Source organism: Chaetodon auriga, chromosome 24 (assembly GCF_051107435.1).
Source record: "Chaetodon auriga isolate fChaAug3 chromosome 24, fChaAug3.hap1, whole genome shotgun sequence".
NCBI lineage: Eukaryota > Metazoa > Chordata > Actinopteri > Chaetodontiformes > Chaetodontidae > Chaetodon > Chaetodon auriga.
Genome location: NC_135097.1, coordinates 3362501 through 3387129, shown reverse-complemented (window position 1 = coordinate 3387129; position 24629 = coordinate 3362501). Strand labels below are relative to the sequence as shown.

At 46.0% G+C, this 24629-nt stretch overlaps 1 protein-coding gene across 3 annotated transcripts in view; it reads right to left on the bottom strand.

The window, feature by feature from the left end:
• Nucleotides 1-24629, bottom strand: part of col4a6 (collagen, type IV, alpha 6) — a 106550-nt gene that overhangs the window by 7573 nt on the left and 74348 nt on the right. The window contains exons 5-30 of one of the 3 annotated variants that reach the window (XM_076724526.1): nucleotides 18342-18476; nucleotides 18015-18059; nucleotides 17573-17692; nucleotides 17388-17450; nucleotides 16907-16942; nucleotides 16605-16667; nucleotides 16436-16471; nucleotides 16253-16294; nucleotides 13110-13199; nucleotides 11369-11422; nucleotides 11160-11222; nucleotides 10920-10964; nucleotides 10711-10764; nucleotides 10505-10574; nucleotides 10301-10411; nucleotides 10047-10196; nucleotides 7500-7595; nucleotides 7078-7235; nucleotides 6779-6961; nucleotides 6464-6647; nucleotides 5116-5160; nucleotides 3343-3414; nucleotides 2942-3049; nucleotides 2632-2850; nucleotides 2346-2504; nucleotides 9-179 (exon numbers count right to left, since the gene is read on the bottom strand). In XM_076724526.1, coding sequence (XP_076580641.1) covers nucleotides 9-179; nucleotides 2346-2504; nucleotides 2632-2850; nucleotides 2942-3049; nucleotides 3343-3414; nucleotides 5116-5160; nucleotides 6464-6647; nucleotides 6779-6961; nucleotides 7078-7235; nucleotides 7500-7595; nucleotides 10047-10196; nucleotides 10301-10411; nucleotides 10505-10574; nucleotides 10711-10764; nucleotides 10920-10964; nucleotides 11160-11222; nucleotides 11369-11422; nucleotides 13110-13199; nucleotides 16253-16294; nucleotides 16436-16471; nucleotides 16605-16667; nucleotides 16907-16942; nucleotides 17388-17450; nucleotides 17573-17692; nucleotides 18015-18059; nucleotides 18342-18476 — 2572 coding nt within the window. Of the gene's footprint in view, nucleotides 1-8; nucleotides 180-2345; nucleotides 2505-2631; nucleotides 2851-2941; nucleotides 3050-3342; nucleotides 3415-5115; nucleotides 5161-6463; nucleotides 6648-6778; nucleotides 6962-7077; nucleotides 7236-7499; nucleotides 7596-10046; nucleotides 10197-10300; nucleotides 10412-10504; nucleotides 10575-10710; nucleotides 10765-10919; nucleotides 10965-11159; nucleotides 11223-11368; nucleotides 11423-12165; nucleotides 12607-13109; nucleotides 13200-16252; nucleotides 16295-16435; nucleotides 16472-16604; nucleotides 16668-16906; nucleotides 16943-17387; nucleotides 17451-17572; nucleotides 17693-18014; nucleotides 18060-18341; nucleotides 18477-24629 lie in introns of those variants that run through there. The other 2 variants (XM_076724527.1, XM_076724528.1) reach the window with 2 other exon arrangements.

Here is a 24629-nt window from a genome sequence, read left to right as displayed (position 1 = left end):
CAGCATACCCTTCCTTCCTGGCACTCCTGGGATTCCCTCTCTAGTTCCTGGTCCTGGAGGTCCAGGGGGTCCCCTTGACCCTGGTGATCCAGGGGTGCCGGGCAGTCCTGGGGTTCCTTTCATTCCAGCTGGCCCTGGGAAACCTGGGTCTCCTCTTTCTCCCTTGCGACCAGGGAAACCTGGCGGTGGACGGATGACGAAGGGACAGATGAAGGACGGCGAGACGGACAAAAGAAAGGCGGAGAGAGATTTAGTCAGACGCTGGACATAATCTACATGTCACATGGTAATATGTGGAAGACAAGGCCAACAAATATGAGCTTACCTTTGTGTTTGCAATAAATAAACTTACCTCCAACACAACAAAACCAATTTACGAATGATTTCACACAAACACACACGCAAAAAGCCAAAAAGCAGACAACAATGTAAACACACATGTTCCATTACATTGTTTCATTGCCTTGTTTGGGCTGCAATTGCACTTTGACAAGAGTTTATTTGCTTGATCAAATCTGAAATTATACTGAACAACTTCATTAAAATATAGAAGAAACTCAAGTGCAATTCCAGACTGAATTAGCGACGTTCAACAGTCTAAAGTTTGTTTGTCCTACAGGACAGCAAACTACCCGCTACTGTTTACACTCTTAAAAACAGAGCCCGTATTCAACACATCCATGCAGCTAAACTGGACATATCTGTCCGGCTTGTCACTTATCTGGAACATCGCAGGGATGAGCTGAACAGTCCTTTTTAAGAGTGTGGAAAATGCGTCTACGGTCACTGATGCAGCGACTTGTTAAACAGCATTTGAGGCAAAATCGTCACACAAGCTTATTGCAATCAATGCAATAAACACTATGAGGGTTAGTACTGGCTGCAAAAATAAAACCAAACATCAGCAGTGCCATTTCCCGAGAGAACTTTCTGTTTCTGAATCTCTCACAGCTAAAATGTCCATCTGGAGCAACTCGTCTGACCATTAATCGAACGAGTAAGCCCTTATTTAATCACACGAGTTCATATCTTTATATGTTCGCGTGCCTGGCAGCTGGAGGAGGGACTGGGCAACAGTCTTGTGTTGCAAAATGACGTTAAAATCTCCTTGATACCTTCGTGCTAACAAACTAAAACTGGAATCAATTTATGTTGATGAGGCAATATCGTTTTAGTTTATCTGCTTACTGTCGTTTTAGTTTCTGTTTAATTTTAAGGGCATTACGTTCAAATACTGCGCTGCTGAAAATTAGGCCTGTAAGACAAAGAACAAACCCGAACACCAGGAAAGTTTTAAATCCCACCTTTCACAAGCACCTGAACTAACCACCTGCAAACAATGTCAAGAATGTACTTTCAGTCTCAACTTTTGTGCCAGCATGGGTGAAAAGTCCTTAAATTGCGTGGAAAGAAAATGGAAAATTGAATCTACTTTTCCAAAACAGCACCAGCTGTGCAGAAAGATGATGCAACCATCAAGAGACGGTTTTCATAACGCAGGCAAATGAAGCCACGCTGATGAAGACTAACTTCACTACGATAGATTAACTGTCGTATACAAGCTATTTTCACCTGCAATGTTTTGAAACACGGAAACAAGCTTAATTATTCCTGAAGTGTACGGTCCTTTAATGAGTGTAACTCTGATGGCTTCCACGTAATAATTTCATCATTCACAAGGAAAACCAGAGTCAAGTTATGGATGGAGATGGACATTTTTGTGCCGTACAGATGAGAAAACAAGAGCAGACGGACACTTTGAGGAACACTGCAGTTAAAGCATTTGGTCTAAGAGCAGGAGGATGGAGGGAGGGATGGAGGGAGGGATGGAGGGAGGGATGGGGAAGAGAGTGTCTCACCTTGGCAGCCTATAGCGAATGACCCAACACCAAGAAAAGGATGGAGGGATGAGAGGATGGGTGGAGATAATGGTGGTGGTGTGTAGGAAGGAGGGATGAAAGGAGGAAGACAAAGAGAAATACAAAACAGGAGAAGAAGACATTCTTTTGGGTGATGCAGAGTTTAAATAAACAACAAGAACAAAACGGACAACTATGGCGTCTGATTGGAAAATGGAGGATCGTGAAAGCAATACGGTGGAAAGAGGGAGGAATGAACCAACACTGGTACAAGTGGAGGGATGAGAAGTGACAGACGACAGCCAAGGTCGAGCTAAATAACGGTTTCTCTTCTTTTGCTATAAATCAAGCTATAAGTGACTTTATTTGGACATACAGGGGATCTCTGAACTGTAGAGCGTGGAGTCCAAAATTTCTAAATTCATACAAAATTAAACAGAAGTCTGGTGGCGAAACATGAACAGGGTTGCTGATCTTTTCTCTCACCTGGTGGTCCGCTCAGTCCCCGGGTGCCAGGAGACCCAGGCCGACCAGGTATGCCACCAGTCGGCTCCCCTGGAGGTCCGGGAGTGCCGGGAATGCCAGGAAGACCGTCGACTCCGCGCTCCCCCTTCCGTCCAGGAAGACCGTTGCGTCCGTTCCCACCTGGCAGAGGAAGAAGGAAGGAAAGCGTTCACAGACATCACTGCTGCTGTTCAGCTCACCCTCACTGATACTAACGAGATGGACAGAATTTCAGAACGTAACAATGGGAGTCTTGTCTCAGACCCACCAGGTAAACCAGATCCTCCCGGTGTGCCGGGCTGGCCCTTGTCTCCAGGGAATCCTGGTGAACCGTCCCGTCCTGGAGCTCCTGGCGTGGCTCCTAGCACCTCTCCAGGCTGGCCCTTGGCTCCAGGACGCCCTGGAACTCCATCCTTGCCCCTGCCTCCATCAAAAACCTGTCCTGGAAGACCTGGAACTCCAGGGTCCCCTCTGGGTCCAGGGAAACCTGCATGGAGTAAAAATCAAGAGTAAAGTAGTGACAGCGATGAACAGAGTCTGGCAATGATTCTACTCTGGATAACCAAGTAGAGGTTTACCTTGCGGTCCAGGTTGGCCTCCAAAACCAGGATCTCCCCTCTCTCCTTTGGCACTACCAAACCCTGGACGCCCAGGTGATCCTGGGAAACCTGGCTGACCTTTAGGACCTGACAGGTGCAGACAGGCATGGCTCCAGTTATGATGATGCCTCATTTTGTTCACATTTTTAACTAAATTACATTTTTCTGTACACCAACCCAAACACGACTGGCCCTCCAGCCCCACCCCTTCCCAAAAAGAACGTAAACAACGCAACAACAACTGACAGAAGAACCTGGAGACCTTTCAGTTTGACAAAAACAGAATAAGACAAAAAAGGATTAAACTAAATAACATGCAAAGAGACAAGAGCCAGAATCAATGAGTGCATCACATTAAAAAAAAAGACGCTGAATTGTACCTGGTCGTCCAGGTATACCGGGGATACCGGGGTCTCCATCCTCACCAGGTATGGTGCAAGGCAGCACTTGGCCTGGTAGCAGTCACATACAGGTTAGCAATCACACTTCATAGACTTTAACAGACATTTACAGTGAACATTTGTCGAAACATTGGCTACTCATTCCTTCCATATAAGACATAACTACACTACACACACCTGGTCCAAACACAATCATCTAACGGTTCCACAGAGCTGGAGAACCTTACATACTGTCACGGGTGTCTGAAGATGAGCATTCGGCCCTTTGAGTAACAGTTAACACAAACAAAAGCAGACTGATGCTAAATCTAAGACAGCGCTACCTTATGCTAAGCTACAGAGAGCTAGCAACAAGGTGCTAAAAGCCTAGCACACGTTTAGTAATAATGAGAATATTACACACAAATCTTGTGAATGTCTTTCGCAACGTTGATTGTCTGTCGCCTCCATTCACGCCGTCACCGCTCTCAAATAAAGGACTTTCACTTGGGTTAATTTAGACTTTGATCATGGGAATTATTGAGTCGTTAGTAGCAAATTCGTCACAGTGAAGGGGCAGTTAAAAAAACTCAGAGGATGATGAACACGTTAAATTAATTAGAAAAGTCATGACTTCAATCTTTTGTTTGGGGGGTGAGTTCTATTACTTCCGTTGCCACCTCCCGCCCCACCCTCACTCCAGCCCTCACTGGTTAAAAGCACTTAGCAGAGGCAGGGCTTGAAAACATGCGCCAGGTTTCAGCAGCTTTGATTGGAGGAAGAGGAGAGCGTGACCAGCTGCGGCTGTCCAGTGATTGGACGGGAACCTGAAACTCGGCTGTCAATCATCGACTGACTGTGCCAGAGTGGAATCCCTGAGACGCAGGGAGCGAGAGGCTTCCATCGGCTTCATCATGAACAAATGATTGACAGCAAGCTTGTTGATGCATGAAAAGACTACGTTTCCCAGAATTACTTGCTTTCTCCGAATCTATCTAACAGAGTTCTTGTTACTACCAACTCTTTGTCTTTCTTCCTGGATCACCACACTTTTCTTATAACGCTGACCACGTGTTCACGCTGCAAACGAAGCATCAACTGGTCACTGGAGGTGTTTTCGCTGCCCCCTGCTGGCCAGAGTGAAACACTGCAAATATCATTTTACCTTGTTAATCCATCTCTGATACAAATACATTTAAAAATTTCCAAACATGCTTGTGGATGTGTTATTCTGCTGGTGTGCAAGTATGAAAATTTCAACAAAATGCACAACAAAATAGAGCGCATTAAAGAAAGAACCAGTTATTATTATAGACGTAATATTACAGACTTCACAACAAGGTTTCTATGTTTAGTTTTTAAGATTTGAAACCATGTTTTTGTGACCTGAAACCACGTTTTCAAGATTTCTGTGTGTTTTTTCTGTGTTGAATCAGTTCATCTCGAATCATATTGCAGTTGGCAGCCCATTAGCCAGAACACAGTGACCTGTCAATCAAGCTGCTTGCATTGTGAACACATGATGTTTGAATGTGGCGATACCTGATTAACCGGTTAAAGTTGGCCCTGACTAGCACCGTTCATTTCCATCTAACAACGTCACTTCCTGTCTGGCCTGCATGTGAAATCTTGCCTCTAGTTGGTATAATTTCCCGCTCTGCTGCTTCTGCAAGTGAGGGACGCTTTACGAATCCACCAGTGACTGAAAACTAAAGCTACAAACTGTCCCAGGCTCGTTACTCTGGCTGGTGGATGAAAAAGTTAGTTACCCACCCGTTCCCTCTCCGGCGTCATTAACCCCTCCACAGCTGTTTTCACCTGGACAGATACACATGCACAGGGAAGGTCAGAGAGGTGGAGGGATGGATGGATGGAGAGAGAGAGAGAGAGAGAGAGAGAGAGAGAGGGAGAGAGAGAGAGAGAGAGAGAGAGAGAGAGAGAGAGAGGTAGAAGGTGGCAGCATACAAAGCCAGTCAGGGTCATTTGCATGCGCCAATAAAGCAATTAAATGTCTTTGTCATCAAACAGATATCAGCAAATCAGCAATCACTTCCATTCAATTAATTCAAGGCTCATTCAGTTAAGGCAAAAGCATATTAAAATGCTTAAAAAAACAGGTTATTCCGCCCAATGAGAAGAGAGAAAGCGAGAGAGAGAGCGAGCGAGCGAGCGACGCCGGCTGAAGTGACAAACGCGGCAGAACAAACTGCAGCTGAAAGTCCACCAAAGCGACTCTGCCGTCGCCGTCTCGTCTCAGCGTCTCTCAGCTCATGTGAGCGACAATAACCTTCATATTAAGAGCAAAATGAATCAGTTGCCGCGCATCAGCTTCACGGTTTGAGAGCACACATTCACACTGAGGATGAGTGGCCAGCTGCTGCTGAGGAGGACTTTGTGTCGTTTAGTCTCAGAGAAGAAGAACGGAGGGACGGCGGTCTGAAGGACGCCGCTGGTGTCTTTTAGTCTTCACACTCCCCTCAAGTTCTTCTAAACAACATTAGGTTGGATGGGTTTTCATTCAGTGAAATTACACCAGCAGCACAACCAAACACAACTAATTTCAATAATCAGCTGATTGATTGATTTGGAGTAAAGTCTTCTCACGTCCTCTGAGACTAAACAAGCACAGTAGCTGTTGTGCAATCAGCATTAAAATCTCATCATTGTGCGTCAATCAGTCATCTAACGAAGCAGTTTATGGATTATAGATTATTGGCTGCAGAAGAAGTGTATAAGCACATTAATGGAGACCATTAATCATGTAGTTAACAGTATGCTGCTGCAGCTGAGGCATGAAGGGCAGGAAGCTGCTTTGGTAGAGATCTAACGAGAGCCGCGGCGTCCCTTCAGGTCCTGGAGAGTTCGGCTGCTCCAGCGAGGCAGATGAACCGGGAGCTGTCTGTCCCCTACAAATGTCCTCTAATGGTTTAGGGTGTTAGGATGAGGCTGCTACGATAACTACGGTACATGGAGGATGGATGGTGATGGGATGGGATGGATGGATGGGCGGGGGGGTTTCACCCTGTGGGGGAGGATACGGCTTGACATCCACGCACACACACACCCAGCACTTCCTCTCCCTTCTTCTCCTTCCGCTGCTCCTTCCCCTGGAATCACTTACCTCGCGGGCCGGGGGAACCCGGTGGCCCCGGCAGTCCAGATATACCAGGGTCTCCGGGCTCTCCGCGAAAGCCAGGCGTTCCGAGGTAGCCGACACCGGGCTCGCCGGGGCCTCCAGGACGACCCTTGGCCCCTGGGAACCCCGGGAAACCTTTCTCTCCAAGTGTGCCGAAGCCAGCGTCACCCTGAGGAGGAGAGGGGAGGACAGACGGGAAAAGGGAGGAGAGGCTGTTTTAAAATCCTTATTTTCTGGCCTTTCTTTGATGACTCGCGAGGTGAAAAGCTTTAGATCAACATGCTGTGTGTAAGCACTCACTGGGGGTCCAGGGGCTCCAGGGAAGCCAGGCAGTCCGTCTCTGCCGGGTTTTCCAGTTTCACCTGTAGGCCCTCTGTGTCCCGTCGCTCCGAGCTCTCCTTTCCCGCCCAAACCCTGGCTGGGGTAGTAAGACGCCCCCTTCTCTCCCTTACGACCAAAGAAACCCCTGTCACCAGCACGGCCCTGCAGGAGGACACATGATTAGATAAGAGACAAGAAAAGATTAGACTTTATTGATCCCACACCAGGGAAATTAAGTAGCCAGTAGCACAGATGAAAGATGTCCACATTCTACTCACAGGAGGTCCCTGAACGCCATTAAAGCCGGGCGAACCAGGGTCACCAGACTCGCCCTTTCGTCCCGGAAAGCCGGGGCCGCCGTTGCTTCCAGGAGATCCAGGTAACCCTGGCACCGTTGAGACGCCTCCTCCGAGGCAGGCGCAGTCACCAGGATCACCTGGAGGACGGAGGAAAGACGGCGGAGGTGGAGAAGATGACAGAAGACGAACAATGGGTGAAAAGCAGTTTTAGACACACCAGCAGAAGCTTTTCTCCCATCTTAACTGTGTTAGTGATAAATGTACACGATGAGCTGAGACAGTTTTGGTGAATTTTATTTAATGTTTAATGATTGGAGTGTGTATTAAATGTATTAAAACATGTACAGATACTAACACCAAGCTGCATTTTAGATGTATTTTAGATATGTTAGTGTGCGTACCTCTGAAGCCTTTGTATCCTGTGTTACCCGGCGCTCCTCTGGGTCCAGGTGTCCCAGGCTGTCCAGGTATAGCATTGGGTAAACCTGAGGGAGAACCTGCAAGCGCACACACAAACACAAACACACACACATAAAGTTAGAACGCCATAATAGTGCAGAGACGCCAAAAAGTACAGATCCGGTGGTTTCTTTGATTTCACACAGTTTGAACTGAAGCTGAATTGTACTGACTGATGTGAGATGGAAAACAATGGATATCTGTGAGTTTCCTGACTTTGGGGAAGCTCATTTACATTTAACTCATAGCTTAATGTTTACATAAAATAAACAGGAATCATTTAAACCAGCACGGTGCAGGTGCAGCTTGTTGTCACGGTGTGAAACCAGGATTAGTCTCTTTTGGTCAGCATGTAACATGAAAGAGTTTAGCAGCTGTTGCAAGGTGACAGATGCTTATTAAAAAAAAAAAAAAAGCATGAACTTGTTTATATTGTATTAAAATATAAAACAGAATTGTACTGCAGCATGAACCAATTCAGTGACTTCATCAACTCTGATGGCTAATAGCTACCTGCCGTAAGCAGCATGCATAGGCTGTTGAAGTTTGGCACCTACACAAACAAAGGAAACAAACTGCTAACAATACACACTCCTCTTATTATCTGGTGTCCAGTGAATATGTAAATGCATTAACTGTGAATGGCTCCTTCTAGACCTTCAGGGTGCAGAGAATCCAAGGTCAAGGGTCAACTTACTGCTGATTCACAACATCCAAAGGCAGCAAAGCGAGCTGGCTCAGGTGTCACGACCTTGAAGGGTTAGCTCTGAAGTGGGGTTATTTGCCATCTGACAGGGGAACTGAAGCTATTATATCGCTCTCTTCAAAGCCATGGTCCAAACCAGACTCCTTTGACAAAAACAGTAATTTTACATTGCGGATCACAGCAGTTGTCGCTCTCCCACTGCCTCCACCAGTTAGTTCCTCTGTGTTATTGTGTGACTTTTGTGATTTGACTTGGTAGTTCACACCCAAACTGAACAGTGTAACACAAACAAACTAAGCGATCGAGGCAGCGGTAGGACCAGCGACTCCTGTGTGCTGCGAGGTAAAATTACTGTGTTTCTCAAAGGAGTCTGGTGGCTTTTTTTAGAAAGCATACATGGATACAACGCCTCAGTTTCCCATTGGAAATGTCTGTCTGATGACAAGGTAAAGCAGTAAAAATATTCTAAATATTGAGTACACTTAAACTGATATTGAATTTTTTAGATGGGTATTGAACCCTAACCCTGACCTAACCCTGACCCTTTCACCCAAACCTGACCCTGACCCTAAAATACATTTTGCTGATTTCACCGTCCACAGCTTCTTACTCCTATACTCCTGCTGCCATCTACTGTCAGTAACACGCTGACTGTGGAGAAGAACCTCTCACAAACCCACTTAAAAAAATCAAAACTAACCCTTTAATGTGAACTCTGGTCACATGACAACAAGTTGTCATTGATAGGAGGGAGGTAATAACCTTCATCTTGGTTCAAGGTTGATGAAACCTCAGTAAATAACCTTTGAGCTGAGATTCTCACCACCAAACACATGCAGGAATTTGTAAAACACCCTAAACTAGGAGATGAAATATTTTCCTGCCATGTTCCTGAGAAACTGAAAGAACAACAAGTGTGGGATAATTATCAGTTATTACTGTTATTTTCTTTCAGTCTGTGTCTCCATTCTTTCCTTCGTTTAATGCGTTTGTGCCGACAAAATAAAAAAAAAAATCCCTGTTTGCAAAACAATACTGCTGCCATGCATTACCTCCATGTAACATCAGTGAATTTTCTTCACAGCAGGCGACACCTTGTGGCCAAAGATGAGAAAAGCAGCTTGGAGTAGAGAGACCCTCCCATCCAAGTCTGAAGCCTACGAGCCTCCGCTCTTCTCAGCTGTACTTACCACCGCACCCTCCACAGAGAATAGCGTAAAGCGTCTTGGCTGTTAGATTCTGCCTGCTGAAAGTTGTGTTTGTCGTTTTGACTTTTGCTTTGGCTGAATATTGCCATGGCGCTCATAGCAATATGGCCGCCTTTTTGATACCTGCCTTTGGGCCTGATGGACCACTCAGGATGGATGACGCAGGGACCTTCGACCAAGCCTTGGAGGACAGTTAAATGAGTCAGCCATGATGTTTTAAAGTCTTGTCTTGTACTTTTAGCGATGATCTGGCTTTTATGGCTGGTAAATTTACATAATCCACTTTTTCACTGTGAATTCCTTCAACCCCACCTCTGAGTCCAGGTGTCAAAGATGCTGCATCCTCATCTAGACGTGTCAAATCATTTCAAACAAATGGAATAATTTATCTGCTTTCATACAAGGAAAGTAAATAAAGAGCAGACAACATAAACAGCAGTTAAGACTCCATATAACTCCTACTGTCTTTCATTGGCTGAGACCTTTGTGGAGTTCTATCGTTTCACCTCATCAGGAGGACCACCTGTGAAGGAAGCACCAATGAGCTTTAGTCAGCCGACTCTGTGTGAACATACTTGAAGGGCCCTGAGGTCCAGGAGAGCCGGGGGGTCCGGGGAGCCCAGGAGAGCCGGGGAGTCCTTCGGAGCCATAGCTTGGTCTGCCCTGGTTACCTTTCTCCCCCTTCGGGCCCACTGTGCCTGGAAAACCTGGGGAGCCGCCACGACCTGCATGTGCGGCACGAGGTGAGATGATTGGTTGATTTAATAAATTTATTTTCCAGACATAAACTGATTATTGATTATTAAATGACTCAGTCTGCATGTAATACCTGGACCAAAACCTCCACTTCCTGGTTGGCCTGGTGGTCCCGGTAATCCTGGAGCTCCCTGGTCACCGGCGGAACCGGGTTGGCCACTGTAACCTGGGTCACCTGGTGGTCCTGCAGCCAATCAGAGAAGAGAGGGTCAACACAACACATGAAAAGTTACAGTCAGCTGATTTTTGATCCATTAAATTATTTTGGTGTGCTTACCTTGAACAGAAGTACCCAGATCACTGACGTAAGCTGGAGGTCCTGGTGGTCCGGGGTCTCCCTGGTCTCCCTGTTAGACACAAATGCAACCAGTTCAGGACAAAACCTTACATAAGAAGGAGAACGTTATCAGGAGCCATTTAGCTTAATGTTAGCTTACGTCAACAGGAAGTGTACGCAAACACACACACACACACTTATGTTACCTTGGGTCCTATGTACCCTGGCTGCCCGGGGAAACCTGGGTTGCCTCTGAATCCCTGTGGCAGAAACAAATCTGGTTTGAATTTGCTGTGCGGGTGACGCTGGTTTTGACAACTGTCAGCCAATCAGAAGTCAGTATTTTCTTCGACAAGGTTACAGTATAATGGCTTATGCTGAGTCTTCACTTTCTACAGTTTTGAAGGAAGCCTACCTGTTGTCCTGGAGATCCAGGAGGCCCGTTGAAACCAGGAGGACCCTGTTTGGTGGAATCAAAGATGACATCCACCACAGAGGAAGAGGACATGTGAGAGACGTATTTGAGCACAGAGGAAGACAAACTAATGCTTCTGAATACAACAGAAGTTAGAAATCTCCAGGATTCATACAACAAAAGGCCACATTTTCACTTCTGTATGAAGCTACTGCAACACAGTCATCTGTTGGCTCTTACTCTTGCCCCGGGGTATCCAGGAATGCCTTTCTCTCCAAGTTCACCACGATAGCCAAAAGGTCCCTGGAAATAAGTAAAAACAGTCTGAGATGAGCTTCTTAAGACAGACTTCCTTTCAATGATCTCCACTCTCTCAATCATAGTAGTTAACACATAACAAGCGTTCCTATTCACTTGTGCAGAAACGCCATTGAAAGTTGGAAACTCACAGGTCGGCCAGGAGATCCGGGGAATCCTCTGAATCCCTTTGGGCCAGGTTCACCCTTTGAGAAAGACAGAGAGAGAACAAAGGTGAACTTGAGAACGGCATCATTAACTTTTAGTTTTCTGGTTTTGAAGTGTTCTTGTATCATCTTACACAGTATTTGTATTCGAACTTACCTTTGAAAGTTCATGCCAACAGTAACATCTCACTCAGAGGAAACACGAGAACAACAAAAACTGCACCGCTACGAGAGGAACTCATTCTGTGGGATCGGCTTCGTGCATAATGGCAGGAACATCTGCATCATGTGGATGTTGAACAGAGCTGCTGTGTTCCAGCCCCCGAGAGGATGCACTGGGTCGGGCTTGGAAACGCTGAGGAATCCAGGGTGGAGGATCCAGATTCATTTCGTCTTGATGGTTAGCAAACATCAACCATGTGTTTTTGTGTAATATGAGTGAGAAAATAGCCATTAAACCATCACGTCATCAATAGGACGACCTGTTCTGGTCACGTCCTGGATCAAAAAGGTTGTGGTTTAGTAGCTAATACTCAAATCTTGGATGTTGGAGTGTCTTTAATTGCAATAACTAAAACAAAGAAAGCAATTAAGCAGTAATGTCATGAATCCAAGATTTAGAGTTTTTCTTCTAAATCTCAAAATCTAAAATTGACCCATTTTTCTGAGTAAACAACCACGAGAGGAGGCGGGAGGTTGGACGACACATGGCTGATGACACAGTTTGGGTCGTCCTGCGTTTCAAATGTCCACTATGAGATGAGTCGTGTTTTCCAACAAACCTGCATTCCTTTGTCTCCTTTGGGAAAACCCACAAACTCCACAACGCCATTGATCATTGGCTGGCCGGGGTCACCGGGCAAGCCCACGTCGCCCTGGATGCCATAACCAAGGAAGAGAGAGCTGTTTACGCTGGTCACAGTGGCGACGGGGAGAAGGCGGAACAAGGAGGCGGCGGAGTTTTGGAGCGTTTACGGGGGGCCGTACTGTGGGTGAAGCCACTGGAGGGGCTGCTGCGCACACAGTGAGTGGAGGAGGGAGGACATTTTGGGGTGATGATGAGAGACTGGTCAAAGTTCAGAGCTTCAGTTTTCAGTTCAAGAATCTCTGGAGGCAGAAATGACCTGATTGATTCCAGAGAGAAATCAATGGAAGAGTCACAACTGACCAAAACTTAAAGGCAGTAAGTTTTATTTTAATGAACTTCTGATGATGAAGCCTTGATTTCAGCGGGTCAGAGGACGATCTATGTACATAAAGACTTTCCAAAGCTTCCCACCACATCCCGCAGCCGAGATTTTCCACTTTAATTTTCCACCAATCATCTCTGAGCAAACTTTGGTTGCGTGCAACTAAACAGTCGGATGAAAACATGATTTCTGCCTCCAGAGAAGTTGGACTGATGCTCGGCTGGACCAATCTCTCCTCCACCTTTCCCCCCTAAGTCTCCTCCTCCTCTGACTCCTCACTTATCTGCACCAGCACGTCCTCCCCTCCACGGCTGTAAGGTTTGCTGCAATCACTGCTCCTCTTCCTCTTTAGTCTCTCACAGCAAACAGCCTGCTGCTGCTGATATTTACCTTCTGGTTACCATTTTTATAGTAAAACCCCACCACATCCGTGTGTGTGTGTGTGTGTGTGTGTGTGTGTGTGTGTGTGTGTGTGTGTGTGTGTGTGTTGTGAAGGCGCTACATCTTCTGCTCCTAGCCTTCCCTTGCTGTGTTACCTTATCTCCTTTGTAGATAGTGAGAGTTTGTTCGCTTCTTAGTGACCCGTCGCCGGGAGTACCACTGGGTCCGGGAAGACCCACGTCGCCCTGGAGTCCGAAATACACACAACACACTGTTAGCCAACCAGGAGGGTTCGTAGGGGGTGGAGGAGAAACACGAGGAGGAAGGAGGTCATAATGAGAGGAGAGAGGAAGAGGATGAAGAAAGGATGCAGGATGAAGAAACAAAGAGCAGATAGAAAGATGTAATAATAGACTACATGGCCAAAAGTATGTGGACACCTGGATATTAACCTCATGTGAGATTGCTCCAACCATTCCAAAGCCGAGGTCATTCACAAGGTGCTACAACAGCCTCCACTCCTCTGAGAAGACTTTCCACCACATTTCAAGAAACTGGCTGCAGGTCTCAAGTACTGCATAGTGACTCCGCCTTCACCCATCTGAGTAAGACACCCCTGGCTGGGTCCACTATAAAGTCTCAGGTGACACTGATCTTGACTTCCCTACACTGGCTTCCCATCAACTTCAGAATCCACTCAAGGTTCTTGTGACCACGTTTACAGCTCTGCACCTTCAGACATTTGAGAGCGACGGTGGACCTTCATCACCGGCAGGTCTTCAGGTGTTGTGGACTGCTGCTGCACATGTGACAAAGGTTGAACAAAGCTTTTTGTGGCTCCAGAGGGAGCTGCAAGGAATCTGATGAATTGCCTCAAGTGATGTCATCTGAGTCAAACTTGCATGGGGCTAAAGACGACAAGTTAGAAAAAAAAATCTGAGGGTGTGGAGAGAAAGAAGTGAGCTCACCAGACCTCTGCAGCCCGCTCCTCATCTCTGCTAGAGGCCACATGAGCTGCTAGCATAACACACATGAATCTCCAGCCTAGCTGTTGGCGGATGTGTTGCATTGTGGGTAATGTATGCAGCAGGTTTGGTCAAGGAAGAAGAGTGCATGGAGTAAAAAAGCTGAAATCTGAAATTCTGGTTTCATCGTGAGACCCCAGACTTGCTCTCAGACTCCATACCAAACAAAAAAGGCACAAAGCACATCCGTCCACATACTTTTGGCCATATAGTGTGCATAGATAGACTGAAGATACAAAATAAGAAAAAGAAGTAGCGTGGCAAAAAGTCTTAACTTAAAGGTCCACCTTGATGGAGAAAGCTCGTTTGTAGATTCTGAGTTAAGACTTTTGGTCAAACAAGAAGAAGAAAATCACCAACGTAAGAAGAGTAAAAGAAACAAAGTGAAAGGAGAGAGGAAGAGGGAGGAAAAGGAGGAGAGAGAGCTCAGGGATACTTCATCTGGACTTGATCAGTTTTAAGAAAATTCAAGCCGGTTTGTCGCCGCGGCTCAAGGAGAAACAGGGCAGTTTGAACATCGTCCTACAGGAATGTCTCTCAACAGGCTCTACAGTAAATCCAGCTGCTTCCACATCCCGTTCAGCCCTGCGTCCGCCTGACTTCAGTGTTTGGCTGAGCGTCACATGCATGCAGTGTGTGTGAGGAAGATGACTGTTAGTACTCGTGTGTGATTGCTCAAAGTGAGATGGGTGGGTGGGTGGATGGGGGTCGTGGAGTCAAAAGAGCAGGCACATGGACTACAAATCCCAGAGTTCACCACCAGAGGCCCACAAACGTGATTAAAGGGAAGATGTCGTGCAACGTGGGAAGTAGGAGCAAGTGATTCCAGCACCCAGTTACAGCCCACAGGTCGACCTCCAGAGTGACAGCTCAGACATTTCTAAGGAAGCTTTTCTTAATTTAGCCAAACTTTTAGTATCAAAAGCCACTGAATGCCGCAGGAACTGATCAAGATTGTCTGTCTTTGTTGCAATTTCGGAGGAAAAAATCTCTGAACTGTCATTCAGCAGTGAGGGAAACAAGTGTGCGACGCCACCGGTCAACTCACAAACGACATCTGAAGTAGATTCTGAGTCAGAGAAGCTCAGAACTATGTTGGTTTTTAGCGTTTAAGAAATTGAATTTGGGATTTGATGAGCGTTCAAAATGGAATCTGATATAAAAGCGTCGTCTCAGGTGAGTTTGCGACTTGTCTCGGCGGCAGCACAGATCATCTGAAAGAACAAACCAGACTGAATCAAGTAGAGGTTCATGTGATCTTTTTATCATACAGGAAACGGATGCAACAAACAGTTCAGCAGCTGCGTCAACGTGGGGATGGAGAGAGGAGGGTGGAGGGATGCAGGGGCGGGTGGGGTTAAGGATGGACGGAGGGTAAATTAATGTGTGCTGGACGGAAGAAGTGCAGGTCGCCAAGCCACCACCAGTCAGTTCAACATGCACAGTTATCCTGTCCGAGCAGTTCATTTTACAAACATGCACACACACACAAACGCATTCGCACGCACACACTGAGGACACAGCTAGAGCTCTCTAAGCCTGCTGTTCTGTGCGCTGATGTTCATGTGAATAAAGTTTTAATGGAGGATTTAATGGGAAGAGTCTCAGAAACGCTCTTCAGGAAACTGGCTTCACTGTCTCTGCGGAGTACCAGCTGTGATCGATCTGTTCTTTTTATTTTCACCATGAGGTTGAAGCCGATCGATGTTTTAAACCGACCGTTTGTTCAGTTCTGCTCCTCATGTGTATGTTAGCATGTGTTGGACGACAGAAACAGGTCAGAGTGCTAAAAGCAGCAGCAATCACAAACAGAAAACATAAGATGAAGAAAAAATGATTCAGTAAAAATGGAATGACATGAATAATATCTAGAAATATAAAGAGTTTCTGAAGAGTGTTTCTTTACTGCCACCTGCTGCAATGTGAAACTGAACTGAAAGCGCTGCATCCATTGTGTTGGGCAGTGATCTGTTAGCCAAATTTAGCTTAGCACAAGGACAGCATGGAGGCAAAAGTAGCATGCTCGCTAGCTAGCTAAACAAACAGCTAAAAAACATCCTTAAAACTGCTCACATCTTTTTTCAGCTCTGGAGGAGCCTGCTGTTTTTGTGCTAAGCTAGGCTAACGCATCCTCACTCGCCGACCAGATAACCAAACATAAGCTAAACTCGGATTCTTCTCCTGTTTGTTGTGGAAGTGTGTGTGTGTGTGTGTGTGGCTTGATTTCTACAGACAGGTGAGTCTACGTGAGCTCCTCAGCTAACAAAGCGTACCTTGTCTCCTCTCTCGCCTTGATATCCGTCACTGCGGCTCCCCTGAAAACAACAAGGGTTAAAAACGCACTCGGAGGAACGAGAACCTTTAAACTGTAAAACTGAGGCAACAGCACGTGCAGCCACTGCTGAGAACTTTATAACAGAATATATTAAATCACTTTATTCTATTCGTTTGCTTACCATTGGCCCTGGGGGACCGGGAGGACCAGGCGGGCCCTAAAGACAGAAGACAGAATCAGACTCAGTCAGACATTATGTGATGGATGGACAGATGAGTGTCTGCAACGACAACGAGATGCATTAAACAAAAGTATGTAGCTGCATATGACAGATATTTGAGTTCACATACAGGGAATCCATCAGGGCCTCTTGCACCAACAGAACCGGGTGGACCATCAGGACCTACGATACCCTGCAGAGACACACATTTATGCATGCAGTTCATGTTGTGTTGACGTTTACCAGTCGACTATCTTCCCTTTATTTTCACTCCGACCTCACTTTACTTCTGTGCTTTACTTCTGATTCATCTGTGTCACAAATCCAACATATTTAGCATTTTAACTAACATTTCTAAACGGTGTCATTCTGCATTAAAGATCATTGATCAGCATGTTGTTGCACAGCTGGCAGAAAAAGTGAGACTCTTACAGGTTGACCGTTCTGTCCTGGTAAACCTGGCAAACCCTGAGGAGGAGAAAAGAAGAAGATTCATTAAGAAGCATTGAGCATTTTAATTAAACTTATTTTTTTAAGAAAAGAAAACCTTGGATTCAGATCTGCCTCAAAATACAGACAATAACGCTGAAGCAGCCAGACTAATGACGCCTGTGTCACTCCATTGACTGTACTGGTGCTGCAGCACCACCTGCTGGCCAAATACTGTCAAAGCTCAGAGCTGAACTGTGCACAAGCTAATGTGTCGCACAAGTTGTGAGTTTCTATAAAAGACAACAAGTTTTTGAGATATCCCCAAAACTAACCTACAAACAGACAAACTGCTGATCTGAAAACACAACGTTCTGCGTGAAGACGACAAAAACAAACACATTTTCTTGATATCAGATCTTGAAGCTAAAACCAATGAAAAGCAGATTTCCATTAGCTTGTGTGTGTGTGAGTTCGTCCTTACCGTGATGCTGTTATCTGAGATGTATCGTGGTTCTCCTTTCTGACCTTTTGGCCCAGAAGGCCCCTGTTGGAGGGAAGGACGCCATCAGTGACTCCGTCTATCACATGCAGTAAACTCTATATTCTCCAAACTGTCAAACATCCATCATATCACAGAGTATAAGAGGAGGTGAAGTGTGTCCTCACAGTAAGTCCGGGGGATCCAGGGGCTCCGATCCCGAAGCCGGGGTCTCCGGGCTCTCCTCTGGTCCCGTTACAGCCGTCCAGCCCTGGTGGTCCTCTGCCTCCCTCCAGACCAGGGTGACCCTGCAGAGAGGAGGGGGTGAGCTTCCAGAACAAGCACTGACGACGGTGGTGGGGGATTGTTTTTAATTATGACGCCTTCACTGCCATCCACCTCAATGTGACGGACCGAAGGAAGACGACCTGATACCCTAACCCCCTAACCCTGACCTCTAACCCCCTAACCCTGACCCTAACCAACAAGATGGTCTAATTTCCTTTAATGATCTCAGATTTCACGTTTTACTCTTTCAGTTAACTAATTAATGATGTTAAAGGGTACTTGTCTGTTTCCTTGAAGTGCACGGATGCACCTGGTGTGTCTTTGTGTGTCTGGTGTACTTACAGGTACTCCATCACTTCCTTGGAACCCCGGCACTCCCATCGGTCCCTGGATCAGTAAATAATCCACTGTGTTAATTTCATAATCATCTTAAATAGCACCACCTGGTGGTGACATCATGCTACTGCTTGTTGCAGACAGTTCTGATTGATACAGTTTGGATGCAGTTTGTACATTTACAATATCAAGAAATACAGTTCGGCAAATATTTCAAGTTAAACAATGACTGCATCTGATAAGCAGACGGAGAAGAAACATGTTTTTGCTTCACTGTCGAATATTCTGCTGTACAAACGAGGTATGAACCACGTTAACATCTATGACACCCGCCTTGTCTCCTTTGGGACCAGACGGTCCTTTCAGTCCAATGTGGCCTTTCTCTCCTTTAGGCCCTGTAGGCCCCAGGCCCCCACGCTGCCCTTCCGGTCCACTCTGACCAACTTCACCGAGAGGCCCAGGACGACCCTGAGAGATCGAGAGAGGAGACATTTTTCAAGGCGAGAAGGAGGAAAAAAAAACAAAAGCTGCTCACTGTGAGGCTCCTTTTCATCCTATTCATTAGTATCAAGTTAAGTTAGGGCTCATTGTAGAGGCCATCCAACCACAATATGTTCAGAAAAAGCATTTTATTAAACACAAAGGGGCTTTATTTATGACTCCCAAAGGTTTAATCAAGTCTCTGAAGGAAGCTGCATTAATAAAAATAACATAAATCAAGAGACAAATGAGGAGAAGCGTTATGCTTTAATATAAACGAGATGCAAAGAATGGGATATTTTCATGGTGGTTTTTACTATCTGATGATGGATGAGCATCACAGAGAAATTAACAGAGCAAGTAAGGGTAACATCGTCATCATTTAGCAGCTATAAGCAGCATTTCATCAATGACTATGATGCAGCTGTAAGCAGATATAAGATCTTTCAGATGTTAGATCCATATAATATCAATAACACACAATAATAATTAAATATCAAACATGTCTTCATGGAGGAAGTAAGAATACATTCAGAACACTTAGAAATGTCCTTACATATCCTAATAATGTAGAATTTCTTGTTTGTTTGTGAACTAGATGAAAAATGGGGGGAAGATATCAATGACTGTTGTGCTAAAAGGCTGAATAAAATACTGCTGCGAGCAGAAATGTAAATTTTGGCTCGCGTGCTGCATTCTTCCTCTACGATGTTAGTACTACGCAGTAAATAACTGACAATATTTACTGTGTGTGTGACTGCGCGGTGCCTTGATAACACATCTAATCCTCTTCAGGGTGCATTTAGCTTCTTCAGCATGTGAGCAGCAACAGAAACACGACTTTAATCCCACTGGTGGCTGATTTTGTCAATACAGCTCAATACAGCAGCAAAAATGCATATTAATCCGCCTCTGGAAATAGTCCCTGACAAACGCACTGTTTACCGCTGACTGAGTGACATTTGTTAAAAGCTACAGCAGCTTTGGGAAACTGCTGAGCCTCATAACTTTAATCTCTCTGACTCAGTCTGGTGAGTGATTCAAAGTCTCTGAATGCAGATGATAATCATCATGTGAAGTGACCCACATGTGCCACCTGTGCACCTCTACCTGATGTCTGAGTAAACACAGGGAGACTTCATTTCCACGTCGTTCTTCCCCTCCTTTCATCAGCATCATTTCACACCATCGTCGGTAGCTTTCGAGCCGCGGAAACAAATTCCTGGGGAAGCCATTTTGTACTTGTGTTACGGATCTGATGGGTGTGTTTACACCAGACGGGAACAAGTCAGGGCGGAAAAGCCAGCTGTGTTTTATTTTTTTTTTGTTTTCTCATGGAGGGATGTTAACACGTGAGTGTGCCTCACAATGCCAAATCTCAGAGGGATGGTGAGGTGCTTTATGTGGGCATGCAGCGGCATGCGGGCTTAGACGGTGGTCTGGGGGGAAAACGGCTGCAGAGGATTTCACGAAGAAACGTCACCTTTTCAAAAAAAGATCATTCTTTTGAAGGATGCACCTTTTCTGGGGCGTATTTCAAAAGCAAACGTTGATTGTAAAGCTTTTGTTTGATATGAGTGTGCATGTGCTGCAGGTGACAGGCTGCACTGCCATTTTGAACCACATGATGGCAGTAGAAACACAAAGAAGCAGCATCAGCAGGCGGGTTCGCGCTGATTTGGAGCTGAAAGGACAAACAGGCCAAAGGAATCTGTCTGAAGACGCTGAGTTTGTTAAGTGATGCACACACATTCACAGTACAGCTCCAACGACTGACAACCCGCCATTAGCTTAAAGTTAAAGCACTATAACAGGGCAGCAGGAGAGGAGACAGGTGGAGGGACAGACGTCTGTGTCGGGTCAAAGGAAAGTCAGAGGAGGCTGAAATCTACATCATTACTGCTTCTGAGTCTGTGTCATTAACATGCAAATAAAGTAAATAGACATCATATCAAAAATGACACTATGAGTCAGTTTGCTTCGATTGGCGCACGGCGAGGAAATGTGCTCATGAATTCATCCAGAAAGACGTCACGCAGAAATGTTAAGTGGGGAAGTCGAGCAGTGCTGCAGATGTACGTTTAACATTTATGAGACGTTTATGGATGCATTTATAGAACTGGGACGCGTGTAACTGCACGTGTGTGACTGAGGATGTTTTATGAATCCTCACCACTGCATCCGCATCTTACCCTTAACTTTGCCCTTAACTTAACCTAATTTAAACTTCACCCACAAGCCACAGCGCAGAGGAGCATGCACACAGAACCACATTCACACACAGTGAACTATACAGCCCATGCACTCATATAGGCACATGCATAAAGGCTGCACACCCTTCATTACACACAAGGTAAAGGTTCACACACCCTTCTATTAGCTCCACACACACACACACACACGATGCAAAAAGGAGGGTGCTTTTCTGCTCCACACCTGGTCTTATTCACATATAACTGCTCTGCCTGGAGACACAAACCCATTTAACGAGTGAGATAACAAATCTGACATCAGGGGACAACATGGGGAGGTCAAAAAAACAGCTACAAACAATCTTTAGCGTTTGTTTTAGCCTGCAGGGAGTCCCACACAGGTGGAGTTTATAGCATCCGGACCACCGAGATAAACACTGACAATCACACACGAGTAGAAATGTCTTCTTGTGACTGTCTAAACTTTATGTTTTGTTCTGCAAAGCAAAGCACAGGACACTCATCAGTCATCCAGGTCATTAATTCATGTTATCACACTGGTAACGTTTACAAAATATATGAGACACTGCACTCTCCTGCTGGTTAGCTTAGCTTAGCGCCTCCCAATGACAATGGCTCAGAAATGCTCCTGCACATAAACCCTGTGAAACCACAAAGAGCCACTTCTACACTTCTGTTATTGTTCAGGTTAAACAAACTAGACACACAACATGTTAATTACTGAGATTTAGATGTGCTCTGAAAGCCACGCTAGCCGTTTCCCTCTGTTTCTAGTCTTTATGCTAAGCTAAGATAACCATCCGCTAGCTGTAGCTTCATATTTAATGGCCAAACATGTCAGTGGCATCAATCTCATCCTCAGAAACTGAACTTGGCTTTTCAGGGGACACTGATCCCGGATCAGCCTTGACCACGCGGTGCGTCAGGCTGCGGCTCTGCTTCCAGCCCACGTGGCCTCGGGGCAGGCAGGTAACCGTAATGACAGGGCTGTGCCAGGTAAAGGCAGCCTGCCGGAGCTGTCTGGCTCGCGCTCACACCTGGTTTCACCCGGGGAAAATATGCGAGGGTCCCACTTTCTCTCACGCTTCGCCCCCCCTGCGCCTCCGTCGCTCGTTCTTTTCCAAGCTCACCTTCAGTTTGACTTCAAGCATCTTTTTTGTTGATTCTCTCTGTTTTCCTTCGACTAACCTTCGACTTCACCGGCTCACGTAGACCCATCAAGGTGTGAGTCCTCCTGCAGCCAGCTCACTTCTGTCTGTGTTTAAGCAACAGTCAGGCAGACTTCAGAGGGTTGTGGGGTCATCTCGTTAAAAGGCTCCGACATCTTTCTAGTATCTATTTTCCAGGTCCCAGGAGTCACTTTCAAAGACTCGGCTGAGCACTTTGTCTGTCTGGTGTTGCGTAAAAGGTGAGAGGTGACGTCTGGTTCAGGTGAAAAGGCGGTTGGGTCTCGGCGTGCTGCAGGCACTGAATAATGCTTCTGTTGTTCTTGCCAGGCTCTAATCATGACCCCGGACATACGGGGACCTTTTCGTGAAAAGCTATTAAATGCGAGAAACAGCGACTACGATCTAATCTTCAGAGTCTCTTTCATGGTCAGCTGGAAACGAGTGTGTTGGAGCGTCTGAGGGAGGAAGTGAGGTGAGTTTCTGAAGGTTTAAAGCGCCGCTGTTTATTCCCTAACATGGCATGGAATTAAAAAATGCAGGCTGCAGAGGAGAAGATCACAGAGGAAGAGTGTGGAAGAGAGATAAAAGGGAAGGGATGAAAGGGAATAGAAAAGGGGAAAAACCAATAAAGACAAAAAGGAAAAATCACGTCAGGTACTGCTGGACCATGAGGCTGCTCTGAAAATGACCACAAGGGGGCGACCTGCCACTCCACACAGGTCAATTAGTGGCATTTGGATATAGAAACTCAAGCATGCAAGCAACTCATGTGCATTACCAAACACACACTGGTGCATTTTCAGTTTTGAATCACTCGACTTTGTGCAGACATTCAAGTGAAGTCCAACAAAAATCATCACTTTTTATATCAAAGCAGTGGCTTTTTTAAACTTTATTGTAACTTCTGCATAATCTGTCTTAATCCTTAAAGCAGAAGTCATATTTTCTGGCCACTAGGAGGCAGAGTGACTCTAAAACAAGCTGACATATCATCATCCTCTGATGTCATTATAGCTTAAGTGTTAGCAAACTGTAGCATTACACAGCATTAGCATTAATCTGTCTGGCAACCTGATGAATAGAAGTTCAATATTCACTTTCCTTTAATCTCCATTTTGGTCTCCACTGACTCTTGAAGGAAATTTCTGTTTCTAAAGAAGCTAAAATTTCAACTGTCTCTTCCAGCTAGTGGCTAAATTTGCCCTGCAGGCTCTTCTGGACTGTTCTCTGACCCTAAATGTTTACTGTTGCTCCCACTTGGTTAAAGTTATGGGAGATTATTCCACATGGTTCACATCTGGTTTGCACACATTATACAAATAATGTACTTTGCTTTTTATACACACGGGGACAAATTTTATCAGAGATCAGTCTATCCCCCCTGCCAGCATCTCCCCGAGTCCCGACCCCCATTTCCAGTTGGCACCCCCGTCTGTTTTCATGCCAGGCCGTCGGGTCTCCGCCCGGCTCTTCCAGACCTTCCATCCTCATCACCTTCCAGCAGACTGGTCAGTTTGTAGGCCCAAATCCCCTCCAGCACAAAGGGCACAATGGAGCCTATTCTGGGCCGCTAAGCTCTCTGGACTTACTGCTCCCATCGGGCCTACCTCACTTCCTGATAGAGGAGAGTGCTTGGACAGACAGATTCTAGCCGCCATGCGTGTGAGAAAACCAGTGTGTGCGTGTCGTCCACGAACGCACGCGCACGCAAACACGAACGCACGCCCTCGGGCGCATTGTTTTGAGCACCGAGTGTGCTAGGGGGAAGATTTTAGCTGTCACACCGCATGCTCACTGGGGGACTTTGATGGGAGCAACGCGGGGCGGGGGGGCGGTCTGCAAAGGCTGGGTCTTTGGGTGCAAGTTTAATCAGCGGGGGGGCAGTCTGATAACCCAATTACAGTTTGAGCCACATGCAAACACACACATGACTCGGCAGGACCTCAAACGCAGAGCGATGGCCACAAAAGGTGTTCAGAGAGCAGCACTTTGATGCTGCTGGAGATGAAACAAGTGAAAACACTAACGAAAAGGTCGGCGGCTCCCACAGCCGTCCACACACACACACACACACACACACACACACACACACACACACACGGCAGAGAAAGAGGGAAATCCTCTCTAGATGGGAATGTTTAGGTTGCGTCGTCTTTTTTCCCTCCTATCCCCTCCAGCGATCAGGCGGCGAACCCAAACACCTTCGTTTATCTCAGACATGTTTGTCCTGCGCTGGATGAGCGATGGCGCAGCAACCAAAGACGGGGCGCACAGAGACTGACAGCCTCAGCATACGGGCATTTAAGGTGGAATTTCTCAGATACTTGGAGCGTACAGACATAACTTCAAACTGGGAGCAGCTGGGCGCTAAAGATGGAATCACACCTGTGTTTCTTTAAGTATAAATTCTTCATTTTGGCAGCAGAAAATCTGATGTTTAGGTCATTTACTACATGAAGACACACTGTTAATTAAAAAAAATGGAGTTAGTTACTTTCAATCAATCAAAAAATGTGACTGAAAACATTCAGTATCAATGAAAGCTGAGGTTTGGGGGCTCATGGGAATTCTTCAGCTGGTTTGACATGAGCGCCTTAGCATTTAGCATCATTGATCAGTTCATCAGCAGATGTGCAATGTGTGCTTTCTCATCAAATCATCATTAAAGGTGAATCGATCAGAAGAGCGACGATGACGACGTTCCCACCCAGCAGCCTTTTCCCACCCCTCCTCTGCACGCTGTCTGTTTGTGGTGATGG